Source organism: Salvelinus alpinus, chromosome 29, assembly GCF_045679555.1.
Source record: "Salvelinus alpinus chromosome 29, SLU_Salpinus.1, whole genome shotgun sequence".
NCBI lineage: Eukaryota > Metazoa > Chordata > Actinopteri > Salmoniformes > Salmonidae > Salvelinus > Salvelinus alpinus.
In genome coordinates, this window is record NC_092114.1 from 44,316,510 (window position 1) to 44,339,309 (window position 22,800).

The 22,800-nt window shown below is 41.9% G+C and overlaps 1 protein-coding gene across 1 annotated transcript in view; it reads right to left on the reverse strand.

The window, feature by feature from the left end:
• LOC139558804 (RNA-binding motif, single-stranded-interacting protein 3-like) overlaps positions 1–21,629 on the reverse strand; it is a 351,557-nt gene extending 329,928 nt beyond the window's left edge. Inside the window, exons 1-2 of the mRNA XM_071374246.1 lie at positions 21,414–21,629; positions 17,414–17,613 (exon numbers count right to left, since the gene is read on the reverse strand). Coding sequence (XP_071230347.1) covers positions 17,414–17,602 — 189 coding nt within the window. The 5' untranslated portion in view covers positions 17,603–17,613; positions 21,414–21,629. The remainder of the gene's footprint in view (positions 1–17,413; positions 17,614–21,413) is intronic.
• Between the last annotated feature and the right edge of the window lie 1,171 nt (positions 21,630–22,800).

Consider the following 22,800-nt stretch of genomic DNA (forward strand, 5'->3'; position numbering starts at 1 on the left):
TTAACGCTACAGCATACAAGTATGCAGTCTATCACAGTGCCATCCGTTTTGTTACCAAATCACCTTAAACCACCCACCACTGCGACCTGTGTGCTCTAGTCGGCTGGCCCTCGCTACGTATTCGTCGCCAGACCCACTGGCTCCGGGTCATCTATAAGTCTATGCTAGGTAAAGCTCCGCCTTATCTCAGTTCACTGGTCACGATAACAACACCCACCCGTAGCACGCGCTCCAGCAGGTATATCTCACTGATCATCCCCAAAGCCAACACCTCATTTGGCCGCCTTTCCTTCCGGTTCTCTGCTGCCTGTGACTGGAACGAATTGCAAAAATCGCTGAAGTTGGAGACTTTTATTTCCCTCACCAACTTTAAACATCAGCTATCTGAGCAGGTAACCGATCGCTGCAGCTGTACATAGTCCATCTGTAAATAGCCCATCCAATCTACCTACCTCATCCCCATACCTTTTTTTATTTACTTTTCTGCTATTTTGCACACCAGTATCTCTACTTGCACATCATCATCTGCTCATTTATTACTAAATTGTAATTATTCGCTTCTATGGCCTATTTATTGCCTACCTCCTCATGCCTTTTGCACACACTGTATATAGACTCTTTTTTTTCTACTGTGTCATTGGCTTGTTTATTGTTCATTCCATGTGTAACTCTGTGTTGTTGTGTGTCACACTGCTTTGCTTTATCTTGGCCAGGTCGCAGTTGTAAATTAGAACTTTTTCTCAACTAGCCTACCTGGTTAAATAAAGGTGAAATAAAAATAAATTACATTCTAGATGATTCTGTGCTTCCAACTTTGTGGCAACAGTTTGTGGAAGGCCCTTTTCTGTTTCAGCATGACAATGCCCCTGTGCACAAAGCGAGGTCCATAAAGAAATGGTTTGTCGAGATCGGTGTGGAAGAACTTGACTGGCCTGCACAGAGCCCTGACCTCACGTTTGGCTGAATGGCAGCAAGTGCACCAAATCTCATATCAGATATTCTATGCACAGAGCTTGTTAGTATAAGAGCCATTGAATGAATTATCCTAAAGGGAGTGCTAAAAGGATCAGCCGATATCTAAAGACGAAGAGTGTTTCCCACTTCCCATGCAGAGCATAAGTCCTTCCTTGCCCGCAATCCACTCCCACAGTTGTGATGGAATTGACCTGTCCGTTCCAATGTGTCACTAACTCAATCACTCGCTCTCTGCTCTCTCTTCTTTAAAGCCTTGTTACGGCTTTCTAAGTCCAGTGATTACCATCATTGCAGGTGTTACTCAACGCACACCTAATCCCTCTACCCTGGGGGGCAAGGACTGTGGGGGGTGGAGGGTGCCGGTGGCAGAAATGGGCATCTATAGGATAATCTTGATGAGGGGCGTGGGCTTTGGGACAGAGGCTGTGAGTGCAGATGTGGAATATTCCCGTTAGGTTGGAGGAGGATTCCCAAGAATACCCCAGTGTCAAGTTGTGCCAAAACAGTGGAGTGAATGAGAGGATCAAGTAAGCAGGGATGGCCTGGAATAGAGAGCAATCTGGATTAGTCAGGGATCTTTTCTCTCCCTACTGCTGGACACCTCTGACGGCAAACGTTAAAGGTCCGATAGGAAAGTCAGAGACACTGACCTGTTCTTATTGCACTGTGATTAGTGGTCCTCTTTAGCTCAGTCGCTAGAGCACGGCGCTTGCAACGCCAGGATAGCGGGTTTGATTACCGGGACCACCCGCACGTAAAACGTATACACACGTGACCTTAAGTCGTTTTGGATAACGGCGTCTGCTAAATTGGCATATATTATACATTCTATCATTAAGCAAGCTTCTAACGGTTTCATCGACTGAACAATTATATTGGGAGATATAAGTAGATATCGAGATATGAACTACCTTGTGCAGAACAATCAGAGGAATTACTGACACTTTGGGATAGGGTTCAATAGATCTATGTTGAATAGCAATAGTTTCCCCTGCACTATAACATATCTGTGATGTCAACAGTGCAAAGGCAGGCTGAGAGTCATTGTACTTCAGGTTCATGAGATGGAACATCTAGGGTACCTTCACATACAATTCATTCCTTTAAATAAGCACATCTATTATTGCTTCAGAAGTAATTACTTAATTACCATTCTCTCTTTAGTAGTCTAATTAGTGCATTTACATCGGAGCTCCGTAGTATACAGTTAATTATAAACTGGGTGGTTTGAGCCCTGAATGCTGATTAGCTGAAAGCCTATACAACAGGTATGACAAAAATGACTTGTTTACTGCTCTAATTACGCTGGTAACCAGTTTATAATAGCAATGAGGCACCTCAGGGGTTTGTGATATATGGCCAATATACCACACCTTCTCAGGCCTTATTGCTTAATTATAAACTGGGTTGTTTGAGCTCTGAATGCTGATTGGCTGACAGCCATGGTATATCAGACTGTATACCACGGGGATGACTAAATATTTATTTGTACTGTTCTAATTACGTTGGTAGCCAGTTGATAATAGCAATAATTCACCTCGGGGGTTTGTGGTATATAGTCAATATACCACGGCTAAGGGCTGTGTCCAGGCACTCCACGTTGCGTCGTCTGTAAGAACAGCCATTAGCCACGGTATATTGGCCATATACCACACCCCCTCTGGCCTTATTGCTTAGGTGGAATGGCAGTTTACCTAATTAAGTTTATCACTAAAACTGTAGAGGAACAACAGAACAGTCATTTAGCAATTGATAATGACATATTCAACTATTGTTTTTTTTTTGACAAACCTTTTTGCAGGACACAATCTACAGAGACTAGGCAAGGCAAGCGGACCTTTGTTCACGGCTTTGGAAATGAAAAGCACATCATCATCCTTTCTTTGAACACACAAACAGAGCACCAAACACACTTCTTTTTCCCCCTCAACAGCCTTTGAATCTTTGGACGGTGGTACAGTAGGCTCATATTGACATGATCTACTGGGATGGCGTGTGGGTGTGTGTGTGTGTACATATGCATGCGTGTGTGTGTATGCGTGTGTACGTGTCTCCCTCTCTCTCTCTCGTGGTAATGAGTCAGCATACGCAGAAACTGCTGCACCTCGGAGGTGCCTAATGGGGCATGAATATATATGACAAACTCCTGGGGAATGGGAGGGAGGTGTTTGCACTTATTATGACAGAGCCTGCGGGTTACCATAATGATGCTGTGGCACGTGGTAGTGTTCATCCCACTGGTCAAAAGTAGTGCAATATAAAAGGTGCCATTTTGGATCTACCCTGGGTAGGCTCTACATTGCACACATGCAGGGCTTAAGTGGGTTTAGAAGCCTGGGCTCCCTAATGTGCCAATGGTACAACGTTGTGTTTAATGATCATTAGTAGGTACTTTATATGCGGTATGTAGGAAAGACGTCAATAGATGTTTGATGGGAATTCAGAAACACATTTTTCACGCAGTGCAAAAACATGCATTCAACCATGCAGTTTGAGTGAATTCTTTTCACAATGTAATTAGTTTGTTATGAACATGAATCTAAAAAAGACACGCATGTTGGCAGTACAATAAGAATTGTGTTTTTCATGTATTGCTGTGGGATTTGATTTAATAGATTCCGCGTTCGACAGTCTTGGGTTACATCTTTCTTTTTCCTATTTGTTTGGAAATCAGCGGTGCAGAGTCTGGCCCCTTTCGCTTCCTCGAGATGTTATTGAGATCGAGTGCCAAATATCATCTAAACAACGGAAAATATTGATTCAAATAGTGCTTGATTATAATTAATTGTGTGTGGCCCTTCCAAATGGAAACAGATTTTCCAGAGTGAAATATTTGAATGGAGATGTAACCACTAAACACTGTCTGGAGCATCTGCTGCTGCAATCTGAACTGAGGACATCTTTCCATATGAGTGGTTTGCTCTCCTTATGAGTTGAATGACCAGCGTAAGCAATACGTTGATATTTTTAATAGGGTTTAAGTGTTGTGCGTAAGTTGCAATTACCACACAACGTTGGGTTTAAAGAGAAATCATGTGTACGCGCACACACAGACATACACAGACATACACACACACAGGGAATTAATTTGGGGATAAGAGTAGAAAGGGAAGACTATTATTACCGTTCTGCCTTAGTGCGTGGTGTTGACAGCCTGTGGCTGAGACAATGTGTAACTAATGGGGTTTAATACAAGCAGGCTGGCCAGGACGAGGACACATTCAACTCCTATTCAAAAATGAGAGCGAGGAGAGGGGAATCAAAACAGGAACGTAACGGTGCAAGTTTGAATGATGACCGTAGCCGTCGCGGGCTGCATAAACAGGCCCCTTTACGAAGCGAAATAAGCAGCCAACGAGCCAAACGTGGGGTTGGATAAACATGCGGCCCATTCATGTTCCCTCAAAGGCAATTTGTCATGCTGAATATCACCTGTTTTATATGCAAAGAATAAAGCTCTCCTCCCTTCCATCCCTCTATCATTGCACGTTTTTTGACTAAAAAGCCACAACGCGATAATGGGTCTGTATCCCCAACTTGACTTTGTGAACATAATGTTCAACATATCATTTCAAAGGAGAGGACTGGGCGGTACGGCTGGGCGATGGGCAGTACAAGAATTGCACCGCGAGGCCAAAACAAAGGAACTTGTGTCACCAAGATTCGGTACGTCAGTAATCTCGACAAATACTCTGCACAAGTCTCACGTAAACCTTTCATGTGCTAGCTGAGCTCATCACAATTCATGAGAGCTCAGCGAACAAGCCCGACATTAAACAGAACCATACAGGCACACACATTTATTGTGTGTACAGACGCAGGTGCAGTTGCACACACACATACCCAAACACACCTCAACACCAAAGTATAAAAATACCATTCAGTGGAAACTTTAACCCCCCCCCGTACCATTTGAGAAACGACTATAGCTAAAACGTAGTGAGGGGAAGTGGGGAACAGGTGGCACCCCTGGATCTCCTGGATCTAGCCCCTCAGGTTAGACGGACAGAGGGGGATTAGGAGCGAGCCGTGATCCCATCAAAGGAGGAACGTGTCACCAACGCCATGTCTTACCACTGAGCCACACACTCCAGTGAGCACTGATCCCGTTAACTGGCTCTCAGAGGCCAGGGCTCCTAAGGCGAGCTGACAGCAGGGCTATTTTAGGGTAAAAAAATCACTGATTTGGACAAGAGTCTGAGATGGCTGGGCCCTTGCTATCGCTCTCCATTCGAGCGAATGAAAAAAACTAAAAAGGAGCCCACTTTGCCACTTTGCGGCAGAGAGCAACCCCGTGCTCCACGATGCTTTGAGAAACAGATGAGGGATAAATGTGTTGTGACAGAAGCTAATAGAGTTTTCCAGAGCTGAGTGTGTGTGTATCTGTATGTATGTACAGTATGTATGTATGTATGTATGTATGTATGTATGTGTGTGTTGAGGAGGAGAGGATGCAGAATATTGACTTGGGAGACACACACACAACTTGACTGTGCATATCTACAATGGATGAATTACTCACATCTTTGAGCTAAACACGTGTACCTCAATACAAGGACCTACAGTCCCAACAATTCAACTGCATCCACTGGCGATACCAAATAGATCAAAGGCGCTGCAGGTCCTTGAATTGATTTTGACGTTGAATCAACATGGAAAACTGATGATTTTCTGCAAATCTGATCAATGTCAGGGCATTTCGTCTTTATCCCCCCCCCACCCAACTTTTGACCTAAAATCGAATGACATGGTGAATTTCCTTGTTGATTTCACGTTGAATTCACATTAGTTGACAACTCAACCAAATGTAAACCAAAACTAGACGTTGAATTGACTGTCTGTGCACAGTGGGTTGTGTCTCTCCTGGTAGAGTTCGATAGATAGAGGCCCTTCGACTTTGTGATATGAGTTACAGCCTTTCATTTTATGACTGTAGTTAAGTGGTGTACATACTAAACTGTGTTTCCTCCTCAAGAGGAGAGACCCATTAACTTATGGTCAATTATCATGAGGTAATTAAGAGTCTGAAACACAGAGTATAAATCCAACTCACATTGCTCAACTAAGCTCAATTCTAAACACAAAACACTTGGTCACAGTGCCATCCAAGTAAAAACAATCAGTTAGATTTTGTAAGGGGTTTTGATTGATTAACCAGTGCTTCTGGATCCTGGCGGAGGATCGAGGCCGGCCCCAACAATACCCGGAGAAAGGCTGGTGGGATCGGTGGCATGCAGGTACGCTGTTAGAGCTTCAAAAGCATGTGTGGGAGGAGAAATAACGCAAGGTAATTACCAGGGCATAGCAAATCAGATCGAAAATCGAATCAAAATTGTATTTGTGAAACGCTTACTTACAAGCCTTCAACCAACAACGCAGTTTTAAGAAAATAACAACAACAAAAAAAGTAAGAGATAAAAGTAACAAATCATTAAAGAGCAGCAGTAAAATAACAATAGCAAGGCTTTATACAGGGAGTACCGGTACAGAGTCAATGTGCGGGGGCACCAGTGTCGAGGTAATTGAGGCAGAGAGTTAATCTGCACTGTTGTGGGGACGGGTGCTAGGTAGGAGGGTTTGTTCAGTGTCAGTCTGCATTTCGCTCAAACGTCCACATTCCAACATAAACCAGAACGACGCGGGACGGAGGGAGGAAATATTTGCCTTCAGTATTTGGGGAATGGATAATGTATAAACAAATAATGAAGTCGAGGCGGGCAAAAAAAAGTAAATTTTATGGAAATTATTTATGGAAGAAGTGTGAGGAAAGCCACCATATCTGCTTTTCATGAATATTAGGCTGTGTTTAGACAGGCAGTCCAATTCTGATACTTTTCCTCACAAATTGGTCAGTTCAGCTCCGGAAAAGAACTGATGTGAAAAGATCTGATGTGATTGGTCAAAATACCAATTAGTGGAAAAAATATCATAATTGGGCTGCCTGTCCAAACACAGCCTTAGTTATTGTTTCCGAACCATGATCACAATTCAACAACGAGGTAATAATGACTGCATCCCAATTGACACCCAATTCTCTATTTAGTGCACTACTTTTGACCAGGGCCAAATGTCAAAACGAGCAACGCAGTAAGTGTCAAACACAGTCAATGAAGCCACAAAAAAAAAAAGGGAAGCACGTGCCTCCGAGAGTTGAAGGTACAGAACAGACACCTTCTGTCACGAGGAACACACAACGTTCTGCAGTTTCTCTCTGTTCTAGGAAGAGAGGCTCAAAAGACCTCCAGACTTCAGAGTGAATAGTGATTAAAAATTGGTGTGCTATTATCATAGAATACTTAGCCAGGAGCTTTAACGACAGCAACCTGTGTTAAACACTATCACTGGTTTAGCTAGGGATTTATCAAGCTTAACCATACAGCAAGGTGACAGACCATCTGTTCTGGAGCTTTAGGTCGGCTGAATGGGGGGGGGGGGGGGAAATCAGGGAATCCATAGACCCAAGGCATTACGGGTAGATTGAAAGCATCTGGCCAACAAATTACAAAATAAAATACCAACCAATTCACCCTCATCTGTGATAGTTTTATATTAAAGCAATGAGATTAAAGCAAAGAGTCCCATTTAATCAAAACCTATTCTATCTGGCTAAAATCAAATAAATCTCATCTGCTAAACATTAATTTTGCTTACGCTACGGCTCATGTTCATTTTCAAACACACCCAGTTTACGTGGTGAGCAGTTTAATATCATTTGTAACCTCGCTTTCTGAATTAGCATGTATGGCATCTTCGTAATCAAATACACCAGACATAATTGCAGTTATAACAATTCCACTCCGTGTTTAAAAGCTTTCTCCCAAATGAGTCACCATTAATGAAAACGGATCGCAAATTACCAATGTTCTGAATTATCACTCTCCATTATATGCTTATGAGAACAAACAGAAAACTTTTATGAAAGAACAGATATACACACACACCAAAAGGGAGCAAAATTATAAAAATTGCAGAATCAGCTCAACTCCTACGTGTGGTTTAAGATTTGTGCTTACTAGGGGACATTCTGCCTTCCAGTGCCGTTAATGAGTTTAAAAGGTCACTAGACTGACACCAATTATAGTAAAATTCCAAATAACCAAATACTCTAGCTTAGCAGAGCATGGTGGCCAGCTAGCTTAGTATTCTGTGCGAGTTCAACAAAGACTGTCTGCTGTAATGACACAAAACATCAAGTCCAGAAGAACACAGTGAAGGACTCATAGTGCTGTTATTTTCCAGTTTTTAAACAAGTAATTGACCAACATCGGTTCAATTATTTCATAATTTTTTTCTTTCTGTGAGTGCAATGTTGTTATCTAGATATAAATCAGATCAAGCCGGAACTGAGCGATGTAGCAGGGAGTTGTAGTTTCCAACAGGCCAATATTACACACCAATTACCATGTTTTCTGCGCTAGATTAACTACAATGACCATTATCCACTGCGTGCCTACTTGTCCGGTCTGAGACAGAGAGAACAGACAGAAGAATGCACGATCAAATCAAATCAAATTATATTTGTCACATGTGCCGAATACAACAGGTGTAGACCTTAGAGTGAAATGATTACTTAAAAGCCCTTAACCAACAATGAAGTTAAGAAAAATAAGTGTTAGGTAAAAAATAGACAAGAAAAAAATGTAAATAACAAATAGTTATAAGAGCAGCAGGAAAATAACAGTAGCGAGGCTACATACACTACCGGTCAAAAGTTTTAGAACACCTACTCATTCAAGGGTTTTTCTTAATTTTTTACTATTTTCTACATTATAGAATAATAGTGAAGACATCAAAACTATGAAATAACACATATGGAATCATGTAGTAACCAAAAAAAGTGTTAAACAAATCAAAATATATTTTATATTTGAGATTCTTCAAATAGTCACCCTTTGCCTTGATGACAGCTTTGCACACTCTTGGCATTTTCTCAACCAGCTTCATGAGGTAGACACCTGGAATGCACAAGTGTGCCTTGATAAAAAGTTAATTTGTGGAATATCTTTCCTTCTTAATGCGTTTGAGACAATCAGTTGTGTTGTGTTAAAGTAATGATGGACACCCCTACCTTAAGACATGAAAGTCAATCAATAAGGAACATTTCAAATACTTTGAAAGTTTCCTCAATTGCAGTCGCAAAACCCATCAAGTGCTATGATGAAACTGGCTCTCATGAGGACCACCACAGGAATGGAAGACCCAGAGTTACCTCTGCTGCAGAGGATAAGTTCATTAGAGTTAACTGCCTCAGAAATTGCAGCCCAAATAAATGCTTCACAGGCTTCAAGTAACAGACATCTCAACATCAACTGTTCAGAGGAGACTGCATGAATAGGCCTTCATGCTGCAAAGAAACAACCACTAAAGGACGCCAATAAGAAGAAGAGACTTGCTTTGGCCAAGAAACATGAGCAATGGACATTAGACCGTTGGAAATGTGTCCTTTGGTTTTTAGTCCAAACTGGAGATTTTCGGTTCCAACCGCCGTGTCTTTGTCAGACGCCGTGTGTGGGTGAACGGATGATCTCCCGATGCGTATTTCCCACCGTAAAGCATGGAGGAGGAGGTGTTATTGTGTGGGGGTGCTTTGCTGGTGAAACTGTCTTTGATTTATTTAGAATTTGAGGCACACTTAACCAGCATGGCTACCACAGCATTCTGCAGCGATACGCCATCCCATCTGGTTTGTGCTTAGAGGGCCTATCATTTGTTTTTCAAAAGGACAATGAACCAACACACCTTCAGGCTGTGTAAGGGCTATTTTACCAAGAAGCAGAGTGATGGAGTGCTGCATCAGATGACCTGGCTTCCACAATCTCCCGACCTCAACCAAATTGAGATGGCTTGACCTGTATTTTCAGGTAGATCACAAAGCAACTACTCTCTATCCCTCTCGACAAGGCCCCCATCCCCGTCATTCGCAGGAGAAAGACACAGAGATATCTGGGACGTAGGTCGGGGTGCCTTGTAAGGATCCGACGGCGAGTGTGTAATCTGCCTCTACCATCAGTCCAATTAGCCAACGTACAATCATTGGATAACAAAATAGACGAGCTACGATCACAAATATCTTAACAGGACATTAAAAACTGTATCTTATGTTTCACAGAGTCGTGGCTGAACAACATGGATAAAATACAGCTGGCGGGCTTTACGCTGCATCAGCAAGATAGAACAGCTGCCTCCGGTAAGACAAGGGGTGGCGATCTGTGTATATTTGTAAACAACAGCTGGAGCACTAAATCTAATATTAAGGAAGTCTCAAGGTTTTGCTCGCCTGAGGTAGAGTACCTCATGATAAGCTGTAGACCACACTATTTACAAAGAGAGTGTTCGTCTATATTTTTCGTAGCTGTCTATTTACCACCACAAACCGATGCTGGCACTAAGTCTGCACTCAATGAGCTCTATAAGGCCATAAGCAAACAGGAAAACTCTCATCCAGAGGCGGTGCTCCTAGTGGCCGGGGACTTTAATGCAGGGAAACTTAAATCCGTTTTACCTACCAGCATGTTAAATGTGCAACCACAGGAGAAAAAAAACTGTAGACCACCTTTACTCCACACACAGAGACTCGTACAAAGCTCTCCCTCGCCTTCCGTTTGGCAAATCTGACCATAATTCTATCCTCTTGATTCCTGCTTACAAACAAAAACTAAAGCAGGAAGCACCAGTGACTCTGTCAATAAAGAAGTGGTCAGATGACACAGATGCTAAGCTACAGGACTGTTTTGCTAGGTTTCTTCCGATGGCATTGAGGAGTACACCACATCAGTCACTGGCTTCATCAATAAGTGCATCGATGACATCATCCCCACAGTGACCGTATGTACATACCCCAACCAGTAGCCCTGGATTACAGGCAACATCCGCACTGAGCTAAAGGGTAGAGCTGCCACTTTCAAGGAGCGGGACTCTAACCCGGACGGTTATAAGAAATCCCGCTATGCCCTCAGACGAACCCTCAAACAGGCAAATCAAAACAAAACTGAACCGACCTCAAAAAGCAAGAACCAGTCAGCGTGATCTGATTTTATTTCTACACCTTGTATTTCCCCGTCATAGCTGTACATCTAAAGCAGTGGTCACCAATACTTCCTGAGTCAAGATCACTATCGCAGTCAAAACCAAACCGAGATCTACACTCTTAGGGGGGGAAAAGGTGCTATCTAGAACCTTTAAGGGTTCTTCGGCTGTCCCCAAAGGAGAACCCTTTGAATAATCCTTTTTGGTTCCTTTCTACAGAGGGTTCTACATGAAACCAATGCAGCATGCAGCTGAAGAAGCCTTTTAGGACCCTTTTTTCTAAGAGTGTACCGCTCAGATGTTTTGATAATTTTTTGTCATGTTTAAAAAACAAACTAATAAAACAGTTCTGTTGGAATGAGGCATAATAGTTTTATGACAGCATGTTGGCTATATGCCTGGCCTGCCAATACTGTTCTTCTCAGACCATATTATATTTCAAAACTTTGATGACAAAATAGATCCGTTGGTGTAGCAGTTCGTAGTTGTCTTGAACGCACTGAAATCTAAGATTTTGTTGTTTTGAACACGCCGTTAATCTCAGGGGATGGAGGGAGAGAGCAGCAGGCGGTCTGCCTCATTCCTTTCCTCCGGTGAGACTGACCGGAGAGAGGGGACACCGTCTTCCACCTGATGGTGAAACTCGACTCGCACCGCATCTGACTTGGGCACAAATTCATGTTGTTCCTATGACCAGAGAAAGTGAAATACTCCCTCGATATTAAAATACACACGGCGAGTTACTAATAATAATGAGATCACAAGGCTATCGATACACTTGGCTACTCATACATCTCAGCTGCAGCGTGAGTGGAAGTAGAGAGAACGACGTTTTATGTTTTCTAATTGTGTTGAATAAGACATGAACTTACTCATAAAAACAGCAGCTCTTTGCTGTATTCTTTGACAGTCTCTCTGGATATGGTTTTAAAAGATTAAATCTCACATAGGCAGGTATCAAACTTTGCTGTAGCTAGGGTCATGGAAGCTGTAGGTAGGCACGGTGATTCGAGCTATCCGATTGGCCAGTGCATTAGGCCCACTGGTAGGCAAGTTTGTCTTTTCCGACAAATTAAATGGTTGAAAATGGGAACACTTTGCTTACCCGGTGCGCAGGTCTTCTGAATCAAGTGCACCTACCGCCAACAGCGCAACACAGAGAGAAAAAAGAAGCACAAGCCTTTATGCCATTATCGTTGGCTTTTCTATAGAAATGTTTGGTGATCGACTAGGAATGCCTTGAAGATCGACCCGTTGGTGACAACTGATCTCAAACTAAGACGTAGGATCTACATTCCACATCCATGTCCAGTAGGACCCACTACAGTCTAGCAAAGACAGTATTAAACTTGTACTAAACACGGTCGTAAACATAGACTGAGAGCAGAGGTATGCCAAACAGCAGAGAGGCTGTTCAGAATCAGTACCAAAAGCACCGGAGTCTGTACCCAATGTCCACACTCTATGATGAATCATTAATGCACAGGAGCGTAGTCTGATGCAAGCCCAGTTTAACGGGGAACATAACATTAGTCCACTTCCACTGATGACATCTTGATGAATAAACTCTCCAAACAAAATCGATGATACCGCTGCAGCCGGTGTGAGAGGCACAGACCCCGGGGCGGCCCCAACTAAATTGCAGACAGTGGTGTCTCCACTTTATTCGACAGACAAACACACACACTTTCTTCCTTTGTCTCCCTCACACACACAAATGTAAGAGAGCCAGGGTAATGACACAGATACAGTACCCTTAGGGCCACCCACCGAGAGGCAAGGGGCAAGTGTTGATGCTGCTATTGTTATATAGTATCTTGGCTCTCTCGAAGCACACTGGACGCCTCATTACACCAAACACAGACAACAACGGAGAGAGAGAAGAGCCTGCAATATTACAAACCATAAAATACTGAATCTGTATGGAGAAGTAATCAGAGAAATGCATCTTCATCTAGTGTTTCATTTCTTCACCATGACACCAGTCTTCACATGATGTTGAACTTCAAATCAATGACTTGCCATAGCGAGACTTACTTCAGAATGTGTGCTTTTCTCTGTGCGCCGGGTTGTGTTTACTCTGGTGGTCTCCATAGGCCTGCCCTCCTATCATCCAAGGCCTACTGTCTCTCTGTGATGATTGATGGAGGAAGATTGAGGTTCCTGTCATGCCCTGATGACTGACATCGTATATATGGCGGGAGGGGGAGTGGAGGTTGCTGTCATTCTGCATGATGATGAATCAGCAATATACAAATTGGCTTAATTATTTATTTACTAACGAACTAAATAATCACAGAATTACATAAACACACAAACAGGATAGCTTACACATTGATTACTACACAATGCAATGAAAAGTCCCTAGTGGACTAAAACGATATGACGGCTTGTTACACAAAATGGCAGATTCAAAAGAGCGGGAAAGGGAGAGCCAAAGGAATTCCACTATCGTACAGACAGCTGATAACTATGCTAATAAAATGCAAATACTTTGCACATGAACAACCGCTCATTCGAAAGAATGTATGTACAAGAATGAATGTACATATTTACATATGTATGTCTTTGCTGTCTCTCTGTTGAAAACACTCAATCCATCTACAGGGAGTAATTAGACAGAAAGTCTCTGGTTGTGTAAGTCTCTGGTTGTCCACCAGAGATCACAATGTCTTTTGTAGTAGTAGCTTCTTGGTTTAGGAGTGTCTGTGAAAACAGATCTTCCAGAGGAAATGTTTGTTAGAATGGATCTTTCAACGTACCACCCGGTGGTTCTCGGTCGAGATTACTAGACTAAAGTACTTAAACAGCTGCAGACTGAATGTTCCTGTGTAGTCTTCTTCAAGAGAGAGAGAGAGAGAGTTTCAGAGTTTCTAACCATTTCAACGTGCAGCCACGCTCCCCGTTTTTCTGGTCTCAGAGTCTAACCATTCGTGAAGTCCGGTTCAACACCGTCCGCCTGCTTGGGCTAGTCTTGTAGTTTTAAACCGTGACGTATTCAGCTGGCCCTGCACATAACTGGTCTATAGAGAGTTCTTCAGCGGGTCCTTTTAAACACTTGGGAAAAAGAGCATTCCATTACGTTTGGCATAATGTCTGTGCTCACGTGGGCGTGGTTACTGACTGGATAAACTTTACATGGAATTTTTTTTTCTCACTTAGAAGGCCAAGATCACATTTCATCTTCTCACAAATAGTTTCATATTTAATCCTATAAGTTCTACAACATTTGGATGTAAACCTGACAACTGGGAAATATACACATTCAGAGATACTGTTATGTTGTTCTACCGTCCTTAATGAGATCCCAAAACAACACATAGGCCCTAGACGCACAGGCTCAGTAGCTCAGTTGGTAGAGCATGGTGCTATTTTACTCGTGTTAGGTTGTCAACTAAAGAGCTGCGGGTCCCGACAGAGATCATTGTGGCACGGTCTGCATTTTTCATGCTGCAGGTGGGAGCGGGAGGTCCGGCAGACGACTTTGGGATGAAAATATTTTTGTTGTTCCGCAGATTATTTGTAAACGGTAGTATTACTGCTTTGTATGCGTTAGCCTAGGCCTACCTATCTATTGTATTAAAAGCTCCTCTTTGTCGCATTATTCACACTGCTTCAGCTTCAGTAACCTACCTCTCCTCTTCTAGATGGGCAGGTGAGATCAAATGTGCCTAGCATGTGTGTTCTCATTGAAATAGAGTAGTCTGCCTATGCGTGGCTGAGAATCACTGGCAGTTATTTTTACAAGAAAATGTACTTCATAAATATGATTATGCAATAGTTTACTACATTGCCTAGAAATACATTTTGATCACCCAAATTTGTCTCCATCTGAAAATCTTCCACTCCTAACAGGAACACTATAAAATAGCTCCAGAGAAAATGCAAGTTTTTCCAACTCTGCTCTCTCCAAACTACATCTGGCATATTGGCTGAGATAGCCCAGTAATACCGCTAGCTTCATATAATGGTCCACATGAGAATCTATGGTAATTTAACCTAGGCTATTTCTTAGGTTATCATCATTTTGATATTGCCTATAGGGCGTAAAATTGTTGGGATCATGGCTAGCAAATGACTGCCAGACAGTGCATGATCGAGACAGAACTAGCCAACTGGCTTCTCAAACATTCTCCAAACAGCTTTTCATACCACAAGGTAAGATTAAAAACTGTAGAATTTAAAAAGCAACCGCTATTATGTGGCTATCAAAAGTTGCTGATTAGCTTAGCTGTCTGGCAAGCTAGCTAGCATGTTAACAGCACAGTAAAGATACAGTAGCTCTAGCATTTGTATTCATAGGCAAGAGAACTGTCAAAGTTGGTTAGATCAAAAATATTATGCAATCTGCTAATGTTACCAAGGTCAAGTTATTGCCCATTTTAGTAAATGCTATTGAGCCATTTCAGCTAGCTAGATTCATTAGCTATGTAAATAGCAAATTATATATGTGACAATACTGTAAGCTAATGTTACAGTAGCATGCCAATTGAATGGAGGGAGCAGTCAGGGTTAGTGTCCCCTGATTTCCTTCTGACTTTTTTAGCTAGGTAGCTACAGTGGCTTCAGAAAGTATTCATACCTCTTGACTTATTCCACATTTTGTTGTGTTACAGGCTGAATTCAAAATTGATCAACTTTTTTCCCTTCTGACCAATCTACACACAATTTTTGCAAATGTATTGAAAATGAAATACAGAAATATCTAATTTACATAAGTATTCACAACCCATAGTCAATACATGTTAGAATCCCTTTTGGCAGTGATTATATCTGTGAGTCTTTCTGGGTAAGTCTCTAAGAGCTTTGCACACCTGGATTGTACAATATTTGTACATTATTCTATTTAGAGCTCTTCAAGCTCTGTCAAGTTGGTTGTTGATCATTGATAGAGAGCCATTTTCAAGTCTTACCATACATTTCTAAGCTGATTTAAGTAAAAACTGTAACTAGGCCACTCAAAAACATTCAATGTAATCTTGGTAAGCAACTCCAGTGTATATTTGGCCTTGTGTTTTAAGTTATTGTCCTGCTGAAAGGTGAATTTTCTCCCAGTGTCTGTTGGAAAGCAGATTGAACCAGGTTTACCTCTAGGATTTTGCCTGTGCTTAGCTCTATTCCGTTTATTTTTATCCCCCCCCAAAAAAACTCCTTAGTCTTTGCCGATGACAAGCATACCCATAACATGATGCAGCCACCACCATGGTTGAAAATATGAAAGTTGGTACTCAGTGATGTGTTGGACTTGCCCCCAAACATAACGCTTTGTATTCAGTAAATAAAATGTATTTCTTTACCACATTCTTTGCAGTTTTACTTGAGTGCCTTATTGCAAACAGGATGCATGTTATGAAATATTTTTATTCTGTACAGGCTTCCTTCTTTTCACTCTGTCATTTAGGATAATATTGTTGAGTAACTACAATGTGGTTGATCCATCCTATCATAGCAATTAAACTCTTAACTGTTTTAAAGTCACCATTGGCCTCATTGTAAAATCCCTGTGCGATTTCCTTCCTCTCCAGCAACTGAGACAGGAAAGACGCCTGTATCTTCGTAGTGTAATTAATAACTTCACCCTGCTCAAAGGGGTATTCAATGTCTGCATTTTTTTTTTAACTCTACCAATAGGCACCCTTCTTTGCGAGGCATTAAAAAACCTCCCTGGTCTTTAAGAATCTGTGTCTGAAATTAACTGCTCAACTGAGGGACCTTACATATAATTGCATTTGTGGGTTAGAGAGATGAGGTAGTCATTAAAAAAAGAATGTTAAACTCTATAATTGCACAAAGAGTGAGTCCATGCAACTTATCATGTGACTTATTAATCAAATGTTTCACTCCTGAACTTATTTAGGCGTATTTAGCCATAACAAAGGGGTTCAAATACTTGACTCAAGACATGTCATTTTTTCATTTTTAATTCATTTGTAAACATTTCTAAAAACATAATTCCACTTTGACATTATGGGGTATTGTGTGAAGGCCAGCGACCCAAAATCTCAATCTAATAAAAACATTTATTCCGATGTAACACAACAAAATGTGGAAAAAGTCAAGGGTGTGAATACTTTCTGAAGTCACTGTATATACACCGATAAACACAAACACACAGGTGAGCGGCACTAAACAGCCAAGCGACCGAGTCTGTCTCTTTCTATACTCTTAGAAAAATACATTTCATGAATCCAAAAGGATTCTACCTGCAACCAAAAAGGGTTATCCTATGGGGATAGCCAAATATCTCTTTTGGAACCCTTTTTTAAAAATGTAGCATTAGAGGAAGCCTTCCCTGCAAACAGAAACAGTGCATTGGAGGCAGGCTCATTATTGATCCCCCCACCCCAACATAAATACACAGGCACACACACACACAGGCGATGTGGAAAGAAGAAGGAGAAGAGAGACTTACTTTGTCGTCTTGGTGGCCAGCAGCTGGCTGGGTGTCCTTGCTGTGATTGTCAGCGGTAGGCCTGGCACTCTCCTCTGTCTGGCCGTCCTCTGGCTCGCTCTGCTGATGGGTACCCGACTGTTGGGGGGAGGAGCTGAGGGAGGTGGGGAGAGTCTCCACTGCCATCTGTATGCCACTCTGGATGTCCATCTTCCCCTGCACTGCCATCCCATGGAGCGAGACAGAGAGAAGAGAGGAGGGGGAAAGAGAACCAAAGAGCGAGTAAGGGAAGAGAAATAGGAAACAATCACCGAGCTGACTCACCAGTATACACACATACAGTCACACACATACAAGCTCATGTGCACATACAGTACCAGTCAAAGGTTTGGACATACCTACTCATTCAAGGGTTTTTCTTAATTTTTACTATTTTTCTACATCGTAGTATAATAGTGAAGACATCAAAACATTGAAATAACACATATGGAATCATATAGTAACCAAAAAAGTGTTAAACAAATCAAAATATATTTTATAGTTGAGATTCTTCAAGGTGGCCACCCTTTGCCTTGATGACAGCTTTGCACACTCTTGGCATTCTCTCAACCAGCTTCACCAGGAATGTTTTTCCAACAGTCTTGAAGGAGTTCCCACATACGCTGAGCACTTGTTGGCTGCTTTTCCTTCACCATCTCAAATGGGTTGAGGTCAGGTGACTGTGGAGGCCAGGTCATCTGATGCAGCACTCCATCACTCTCCTGCTTGGTCAAATAGCCCTTACACAGCCTGGAGGTGTGTTGGGTCATTGTCCTGTTGAAAAACAAATGATAGTCCCACTAAGCCCAAACCAGATGGAATGGCATATCGCTGCAGAATGCTGTGGTAGCCATGCTGGTTAAGTGTGCCTTGAATTCTAAATAAATCACAAACAGTGTCACCAGCAAAGCAGCCCCACACCATCACACCTCCTCCTCCATGCTTCACGGTTGGAACCACACATGCCGAGATCATCTGTTCACCTACTCTGCGTCTCACAAAGACACGGCGGTTGGAACCAAAAATCTCAAATTTGGACTCATTAGACCACATTAGTGGTTTCTTTGCATCAATTCGACCATGAAGGCCTGATTCACGCGGTCTCCTCGGAACAGTTGATGTTGAGATGTGTCTGTTACTTAAACTCTGTGAAGCATTTATTTGGGCCTCTACAGCAGAGGTAACTCTGGGTCTTCCTTTCCTGTGGCAGTCCTCATAAGAGCCAGTTTCATCATAGCACTTGAGGGCATTTGCGACTTGAAGAATCTTTCAGAGTTCCTGAAATTTTCCAGATTGACAGACCTTCATGTCTTAAAGTAATGATGGACTGTCGTTTCTCTTTGCTTATTTGAGCTGTTATTGCCATATGGCAATATTTTACCAAATATCTTCTGTATACCATCCCTACCTTGTCACAACACAACTGATTGGCTCAAATGCATTAAGGAAAGAAATACCACAAATTAACAAGGCATACTTGTTAATTGAAATGCATTCCAATGCCAAGAGTGTGCAAAGCTGTCATCAAGGCAAAGGGTGGCTATTTGAAGAATCTGAAATATAAAATGTATTTTGATTTGTTTAACACTTTTGGTTAATACATAATTCCATGTGTTATTTCATAGTTTTGATGTCTTCACTATTATTCTATAATGTAGAAAATAGTAAAAATAAAGAAAAACCATGGAATGAGTAGGTGTGTCCAAATTTGACTTGTACTGTGACATACAATTTATTAGGTACATCACCCAGTTCACAAAATTGGTTTGCTTCAACAGACAGTGAGTCACGTGCCGTGGCTTGCTATATAAAGCAGGTAGACAGATGTCGAGGCATTGTTACTGTTCGAATGAATGTTAGAATTTTCTAAACAAGTGACCTAAGTGTCTTTGAGATTGGTATGATCGTCAGTGCCAGGCACAACAGGTCCAGTGTCGCAGAAACAGCCAGCCTCCTGGGCTTTTCATGCACGACAATGTCTAGGGTTTAACAAGAATAGTGTGACAGACAAAAAAAACAACTTCCAGCCAGCAGTAGTCCTGTAAGCGAAAGCAGCTTGTTGATGAGAGGTCCTAGGAGAATGGCAAGAATCATGCAAGATAAAAGGCGGGCCACAAACAGGCAAACAACAGTGGTGTGCAGAACGGCATCTCAGGACGCACAACTCGTCAGTCCTTGTTCCTCTCATATCAGCTAAAAACAAGAAGAAGCGGCTCCAGTGGGCACGCGATCACCAACACTGGATAATTGAGGAGTGGAAAAACGTCACCTGTTCCAATGAATGGCGGTTCCTGTTGCGTCATGCTGATGGCAGTCAGGATTTGACGTCAGCAGCATGACAACGAGCACGCAGATGAGCTTCCCGGAGACGGTTTCTGACAGCTTGTGCAGAAATTCTTCGGTTGTGGTCTCAGACGGATCCCGCAGGTGAAGAAGCCGGATGTGGAGGTCCTGGGCTAGTGTGGTTACATGTGGTCTGCGGTTGTGAGGCCGGTTGGCCATAACGCCAAATTCTCTAAAATGAGGTTGAAGCGGCTTATGGTAGAGAAATTAACATTAAATTCTCTGGCAACAGCTATGGTGGACATTCCTGCAGTCAGCATGCCAATTGTACGCTCCCTCAACTTGAGACACCTTTGGCATTGTGTTGTGTGACAAAACTGCACATTTTAGAGTGGCCTTTTATTGTCCCCAGCACCTGTCCCCAGCACAAGGTGCATCTGTGTAATCAATCACTCAATCAAATGTATTTATAAAGCCGATGTCACAAAGTGCTATACAGAAAACCAGCCTAAAACCTCAAACAGCAAGCAATGCAGATGTAGAAGCACGGTAATGATCATGCTGTTTAATCAGCTTCTTAATGTCACACCTGTCAGGTGGATAGATTATCTTGACAAAGGAGAAATGCTCACACTACAGGGATGTAAACAAATTTGTGTACAACATTTGAGAGAAATAAGCTATTTGTGCGTAAGTAAAATGTCTGTGATTTTTTATTTCAGCTCATGACACATGGGACCAACTCTTTACATGTTGCCTTCATATTTTTGTTCAGTATAAATCAGCTCAGTTTTGATGAGTGACCAAATTGTTGTGAAAAACACCTCATGACGGCGCTGTGAATTTTTGGCCTCTCCAAAAAGTACCATAGCATTAGCTCAGTGCACAGAAATGCATTCATACATTTCCATAAGGCCATAGAGGGTATATAAAAAATATATATAATCTCAATATCATGGAGGGCAATATACTGGACATATTGGAATTTACTGTTGTCCTATTAATAAATGATTTTGTAGATTCATCCAACTCAATAAAGTCAATTATTTTTATTTGCATTCTTCAGCACTGTAGGCCTACAGTAGGTATGTATTACAATGTAGCCCAGAGGTTCCCAAACTAGGGAATTTCCAAAATCCTGAAGGAAAAAAAATATACACCAAAAAATATATTATAATATCGTCTTTGTATCTCACAATCATTGTAATGTGGTTAACCTTAAAATTCTAAATGTTTCCAATTTAAAAGACACAAGTCAACCAGAGAACCCTAAGCTACAACATTTGTGAAAATTAGAAAAATCTGTTTACGAGTTTAGATAATTGACGTTAAAGCTTAAAAAAGCAGTTTGCTTAGATTATTCCCTATAGGAAATTAGGTTAATTGCATTAAACAGCATCAATTAGACGACAAGGTACCCTATCGTGTTTCTTCTCGGGTTTATTTTCTATTCGAGGAAGGTTATTCGAGGATCTACTTGACAGCTTTAGGTTAGTCAGAGTAGACTAAAGGGTAATAACGAAAATGCACATTTAGCCTAACTCTCTTCCTACGCGTTGACACAATATCAGTATGTTGTGCCTGTACCTAGACTGTACCCAAACTAGTAGCCTAGTGAGGATACAACGTTTCAACAGCTAAATGTGTTGAACGTAGCTAGCTAACGTAATAGAAACAAGTCGCTAGAACACCGAAATACCTCTGTCACCAGCGCTCCTGGTTATGTCAGTAGCAGCATATCAAATGAAGAGGAAGATGCGGTAGTGTAACTTGCTTTACATCTCTGTTGCTTTTGACGCAGAACACCACAACCGTCGGGGACAAAATAATACGTACAAGGTTAATTAAGTAGAGGGGAGTATAACAACTAATGTAGAAGAGGCAGCGGTGCGGTTCGTTTCGCTACTGACGACACGGCAATGACGGCAAGGTGTATCCGCACAAACTGCCGATTTAATGAGAAGGCGTGTCCTTGCGCGCTGTCACAAATCCTCCTCCGCCTTGCGGTTCGATCGAGCTCTTCCTAAAAAAAAAAGTCCCGGTTCCCATGGAGCCGGGGTCATCAAGAGTAACTGTCAAGGGAAGAGGATGGAAGAATGTGATTCTTGGCATTGTGGTGTTACTTTTTGGTGCGTCAAATATTGTCACAAAAGTCAGTCAAGGAATTCACAGTTCAGTCTTACAGCAACACGTACAGGATGATCTAGGCCTACTTCAGCATTGTGTTCCGATTATTATAACAGTATTGTAAACTCACCAAGACCACATTGTTGACAGCAATGGGTATTCAAACACAAAGTTTCAACTTCTTCAAATGATTGGGTTCAGAAATTATATTTAGCTTTTTATCAATATAAATGCATGCAATCACCTTGATTAGAATGTGTGATCATTGAAAATACATGAGTATAACCTGTTACCATTCTAATATGTTATTACTTTTTTTCTGTTCTGTAATAACTGCTACCAAAATGTTTTATATTTGTGTAAGGTGCAAACTATAACCACAAGGTGGCAACACACACTTTTATAGTGGACTCATAAAGTTAAGCAACTACAAACATTCATAAAGTAATTTCCCCAATTGTAATTTGTTTTCTGCTTACAGTAAGCATTGCTAATTGCCCAGAGCTGGTCTTTTGAGAGCTGGCATGAATTAAAATAATTTAGCAATATCCGCACATGCTGTTGTAACAACATACTTTTATTATTGGTATTAAATCCATTTAATTAGCTGGGAAAAGTACTTGCTTTGCACGGAGACGGCCGAGAGAGGAGAAAGATCTCCAAGGAGGGAAGTAAATGTCTGAAGACATTTTAATTATGTGCTCTCACCGTGGGATGAGCTGTTGAGGGGGGGGGGGGGGGGGGGGGGGGCTCAGACCAAGACTCTCTCGTCTGTTCACACAGGCTGCGGCTGAGGAGTCACATGGGAGTTGTCCATGGATGCATCCCAAATGACAGCCTACTCCCTATATAGTGCACTGCTTTTGATGAAAGCCCATCGACATGGCACCCTGTACCCAATATCGTGCACTACTTTTGACAAACATTTGGGAGCCATTTAGGATACAGCCCATGCCTAC